The sequence below is a fragment of the Liolophura sinensis genome, chromosome 1, assembly GCF_032854445.1.
Source record: "Liolophura sinensis isolate JHLJ2023 chromosome 1, CUHK_Ljap_v2, whole genome shotgun sequence".
In the NCBI taxonomy this organism is placed as follows: Eukaryota; Metazoa; Mollusca; class Polyplacophora; order Chitonida; family Chitonidae; genus Liolophura; species Liolophura sinensis.
The window spans coordinates 14872489-14878473 of NC_088295.1; the positions used below are offsets into that span (position 1 = coordinate 14872489).

At 35.8% G+C, this 5985-nt stretch overlaps 1 protein-coding gene across 1 annotated transcript in view; it reads left to right on the plus strand.

Moving 5' to 3' along the window:
• The window catches only part of LOC135461440 (WD repeat and FYVE domain-containing protein 3-like), a 55919-nt gene extending 50429 nt beyond the window's left edge, over positions 1 to 5490 (plus strand). The window contains exon 68 of the mRNA XM_064738545.1: positions 343 to 5490. Within this exon, the coding sequence (XP_064594615.1) occupies positions 343 to 472 (130 nt within the window). The 3' untranslated portion in view covers positions 473 to 5490. The remainder of the gene's footprint in view (positions 1 to 342) is intronic.
• The last annotated feature ends 495 nt before the right edge of the window (positions 5491 to 5985 follow it).

A 5985-nucleotide genomic window follows, 5' to 3' on the forward strand; every position in this document is an offset into this window, starting at 1 on the left:
TGTATACAGGTAGACAGGTTAAAGAGCAGATTTAGCAGTAGATATTCTAGTAATTTAAAAAGTAACATGAACCAATAATGAGCATGATGAAAATTACTGAATCATTCAAACTTGACAGTACATAATCTTTAGTGTGTTTACAATGAGTTGAGTGTTAAAATTCACATGTCAGTGTGTTTTAATCGTTGAAAAGAACCTCAAAATCAAGATATTAATGGTCATGTAGCTTAGCCTGTAATGTCATACTTACATGTAACTGGGTTTTAACTGATGTCATTGAGTTTGTGTAATGTTGATTTAGGCAACATAGCTGATGATTTGTGTACATCTTTCTTTCCCTAGGTGCAGTAGATTTGAGACAGAAATTCGGCGATTAAGGATCGTGAAGCCAGTACGTGTGTGTCAGTCATGTTATAATGTTCTCAAGGCCCAGCAGACCTCTGATAGACTGTGTTCGGGTAAAGCCAGCTGATAAACTGGACCTCTGTCCTTCTAACACCCAGAGAGCTGACCCATGACTCCCTCAACACCTTAGCTACCTTTACCACTGATGTATTGTTTGGTAGACCACTCTGCAGCATGACATTTCCTGATATGTTTGCTTAGCTTTTAAAAACAAACTCTCCTGCCATAGGACGTGAGGGATGAAAAAGGCAGGGGTTAAGTGAAGTCTTCACCGTGTGGAAGATCTGCAGAACTTGTGACATAGAATCGAACCTGTTATTATGGGTAAACAGAACTTGCAACTGTGGGTGGGCAGAGCCTATAATCATAGATAGGCAGAGCCTGTAAGCATAGATAGGCAGAGCCTGTAATCATAGATAGGCAGAGCCTGTAAGCATAGTTGAGGAGAGCTTGTAACCACGAGTCATCAAACCCTCCAAGCAAGATTCAGCAGTACTTGTAACCACACCTCAGCAGAACTATTGACATTTGAGTCTGTAGAACCAGTAACCACGAGAAAGTAAAGTGTGTAACCATAGGTGGGTAGAACCTGTAAACACAGGTGGGCAGGATCTGTTACCATGGGCGAGGAGAGCTTGTAACCATGCATGAGCAAAACCTGCAAGCATGTGCCAGCGGTACCTGTATCCACACCTCAGCAGGGCAGTTGTACAATGGGTGACAAAGTTGGTTGACAAGTAACATTGCAGACACAAGGAACAATTTTAATCCTACTGTCTCATGTAATGAGCTTACAAAAATGTATACAATTATGAAAATGTGACATTGAGTCACCATTCACCTGTTAATCAAAACATATGTCAGAAAGAATCTGATAAAGTCTGATAATTTCCTTTACCTCAGCATGTTGTGCTATTGAATCTCTGATTTGCTCTTGCTCACAAATCAACTCTGCAAGACAGATTGTTCATATACATAAAAGCCTAAGTATACTTCGTTTTTTGGTTTGTTTGTGCTGAAAAACATTCCTTTGTTGTGCAATTTATACCTGTGGTTGTGAAAACTGAGGCATTATTATTTGGGAATCTTCCCTTCAAAGTTACATACAACATACTATCCATGTATGTAGGCCATGAAAAGCCGGTCATGTATATTTATATGTCAAAAATGATGTGTAGAATGAAATTAGTATTTAATGGATTATAGCTTAGTTTAAGGTACACGTAGTAATCAAAGATTACCACAAACTGTACATGTAGTTCAAGTGTAGTTAAAGATCAAGAATTTTAGATTAATGCGGTGCCAGTAGCTGTTTGTAGCGGAAATACTTAGTTTGTGTCATGTTACACCAAGGTCATTGTTAACAGCATGAAAGCTGCTGGCTTTATGTATATATATGAGTTATGTAAATGTACATATTAGATTGCACAGCAATGTCAAGCTTATTATACATTGTATATAACACATAGACATGGATGTCTATGCAGTACAGAGGCTATTGCTGTAACAGAGGAAGACTTGTAAATGATAACTGAGTAGGTATACTCGTAGAAAGGTGCCAGTCATACAGTAGATACACATGTAATGCATGTGTACATTGTTCCTCTGGATCCGGCGTGAAGCTGTAAGCTTAAAATTGACTTCTTTTAACTGTTTAGAGGTGTGAATTTTGAAGGACAAGCATGTGTTGATATTTATAGATAGTTTGAAGGACCCAGATGTACATGTTGCTACATTTGATGGTTTGTTAGCCACAGTTATTAAAGAATAATAAAACCCTTGATGAAATATTCATGGTAATTCATGAAATTGTGATACACATAGAGTTGAATGAAATAGATCTTACTCCAAACATTAAGTAGATTTATAGAATAACATAATGGCCGGATGTTAAACTTTGAAAAAGGAATTGTAAGCTTAATGGTTGACTGAAATCAAGATTTGAATATGGTTATAATATGGTCATAGTGTTAACCTACTATGGGTGTAAGATGATATTGAATATTCATGAATTGAAATTGTACATGTGCATGTACGTACTGCAGTTAACTTTTTCATGTGTTTACATAAGGTTTGGGAATAGATTTGAGCATCATTGTGTCTGCAGGAGTTAAAAGTGTAAAGGGCTCTCTGACCTTTTTGTGTGTGAGAAGATTGAGGATTTGTCAAATAGACCCCTAATAGACAATACTATTTGCAGATGGATACATAGCTCTCCTGCTGTGACAGATAGCATTATGAACAAAACAAAAGGAGGATATTAATTCATGTTATATCTGGAAAAACCTTATGATGTCCAAACTAAACCCTTGTAGCGCATACTTTAACATTGTACATATTTGTTTGATTTCTGCTTCATACTATAAGTGTTATGGTTGGTTTGAATTGTCTTATCTCCCAGATGCCAGTAGATAATTTGTAATTCTCCACAGTCAGCTACGTGAAAATACAAGTCAGGGCCTCTTTCTTAAAAATTTCATTCATCTGTCTTGTTGTAGCATTGTATGTGTTGTCATCCAGGTGACATTGGATAAGATGTTGTCTTTGATATAAATACAAATTTGTGAAGTTTTGTTTCACAGTTCCCGGCTCATATGTGTATGGCTTTTGTGTAGCCTGCTTGACCAACTGTATTCTGTACTTACTGAGATTATTGTAAAGCTTGGTTGCCTGACAAGCTTCTTTACAGCTGTATATTGTACTCATTATTATTATTATTATTATTATGTAAAATTCTTCTGTGCAAAGTGTACATTATAATGTATTGTAGCAAAGTGGCATATATATTTAATATTGTATGACTTTTGTTGTTGTGTAGCATGAATTTGTTCCACACGCACATGAACAGTATTTTATTTCCATTGACTTGTCTGCACAGGGTGGGTAAACATCACAGAATTCCTTTTATTTATCTATACATAGTGTAAACAGAGAAGTGTTTCAGAATTCCAGTGTGTACATTTATGTTGAGGTGTGTATTGTGGCTGGTTGAAAGAAAAGAGTGATGTTGTTGTTTCTCTGTTTAAACAGAGTGGAATAATACTTGTTCAGGATTTTAGGAAAGCTAAATTTACTATGTGAGATGTGAATTTTTCTGTAGCCTGTGGCAAAGATTTTCTAGGCTTAATATGTTAAAAAAAGTTGTGTATTCTCATATGTAAATGAAGCGATTGGTTGATTGGTCACATTTATTTATGTAAGTAGAATTGGAAATATTTAATGGGACACCACAGTTAAATTTTGCATTAAATGCGAATATGAGGCAAAGCATACAAGTCATTTGTGCAATGTTAAAGGCTTTCTTATATCTGTTAATTCATGTAAAAGATTGAAAGTTTACACCTGTTTTCCCTTCTCTTTATTTTGTGTTTTTTGGCATGTAATGGGTGCAAAAATTTTTTAGTAGGTGCAGCCTCTGGGTATTGCTGAACTACAAGTGCAGGATAATGCATCTTGACTCAGATTCCTTAGATTTACACAGATCATTGTTCATGTCAAAATATTAGATAGAATTGTTCTTGAAAGCTTCATACAACTTAAATACTTGAGCCTTTTTGTTCTTCCAAAAATATTTCCTTTGCTTAGAATAAAACATCAGTAAATATCATTTCCGTGGAAGTGAAATTTGATAAAAGGCACATTCTGGCTGGTCAGTCTTGACATGTTCTTGTGATATTGTGCATATAAGGCCTATCCCTTATTAAGTTTACTAACGTGATACCACAGCATGGTGCTCAGTGACGATAGGATTTTCTTTAGTTCAGACACTCTCATCATACAGCACTAGCAGTTTAGGTTGATCAAAGTGCTTGGTTTTAATTGCTTGTTTGATTTTAGTATAAATGTACGTTGCCCATACCTCTTCTTTTTTTTTCTGCGAGCAGTGCTAAAAATGCATATGCATTTAGCATACATACCAATGTTCATATGTAAGAGATTTATGTAGCATTTAGCCTGTAATATTTGTTACCTGTTTTTGTTTATGATTCAGTGGTAGGATAGAAAACATAAAACCACAATAACGCATAATAAATTCTTAGAGAGAATGAATAACAATGTGGTGAATTTAGTTGATGTCTTTGTACAATGAGGAGTGCATACAGTGTACTTGGTAATTGATGTGCCCACCACAACAAAATACTTGAGCAGAAAATTGACTCTTTGATGGAATGTAGCTGTTATTATCCATGATGGACAAGAAGATAGACATTCAACAACTCTACAATGTATTGTGAGTTTATCAAAATTTAAACATTGTACAATTTATAAATCTTGAAAGCTGTGAAGAAAAATTAGGTGTGTACTTTAGTTGTACCTGTGTCAAGAGTCATTCCATTTGTGGTGTAGTACATGTATATTTTGAAATGATGTGATGTGGCGACACACAAGATTAAAAACAATATTGGCTCAAAGGTTAAGCATAAACTGTAATGCAAGCAGTGGATCAGGTGATGATGCATGTTTAACTCGCTACATTGACGTTTGATGAAAAGTTATCATTGGTAAATGAAGAAAGAAATTTGCTTGGAATTTTGTGTAGAAGTGGAACAGTTGAATAGAGTGTGTGTGTTCATTTCATTAAGAGGGCTTGTTAGATTTTGTTGAATGATCAAATTGTGGAACAGGAATGTAAGAGTAGGCTGGAGTAATATAATGGATTAATATAATGTCCACGCTTGGGGAAATTCAAGTCGGAGATGGATTTAGCCAGTCATGTAGGCCTACCTGTATTTAGTCTTAATAACTAAGTTTGTACATATTACTAAAGTTGCAACTTTTAGTGTAGTATACATGTACTTGTGTAAACTAATGAGATAATTCCTGCTTGTTAGATTTTATACAAAGCTGTGATGTAAGGCTTACATTTACAAAAGAACCAGTTGATATGCTGCTACTTGTTCAAACCATTTCTGTGATCATTCTGTTTACGATGTGTTGTCTGGTTTCTGTGAGATGTCAGGATGTTGTTGTTGTTGTAGATTTTGTACCTTGTTTTGGGCCAAACTTCACCCTGCTATGGAATGTCTTTACAGGTGTAGGAAACAGAGAAATCTGTGGCAATTCCAAATAAACCATTAAATATAAGTATTTGTGTGCTAAATTTATTAAAGCAGTGGACTGTCAAATTGGAGAAGAGTGTAGTGCATTTATATGCCCTTCCCAGAGTGAATGTAAAGGCTCCTTTCTTTGTAGCGTGAAGCTGATAGCAGACTCAACGTCAAACCACAGGTAATGGCTTACATTTTCAGTTTTTATTGAATCAAGACGATCAGGGCTTGGGTCAGACAGTAACAACACCAAACTCTAGAATTTTTCACTTGCGTGTATACAATGTTGGCCAGTTTCATTGGTCTGAGGAAACCACAGACAGACAGACTGAATGACTTTACCACATGTAAGCAGTTCACTGTATTCTTGGTGGAAGTTTTGTTAGATACATAAGCAAGTGGGGGATGCATGAAGGTCCTAGGTTAAATGAAATCTGTGCTGTCGTGGTCAGAGCCGAGACAATGAACAACCTTTCTATTCTCATGACTTAATTACAAATGACAGAGAAACAACAAAAGCATGAGAGCACAG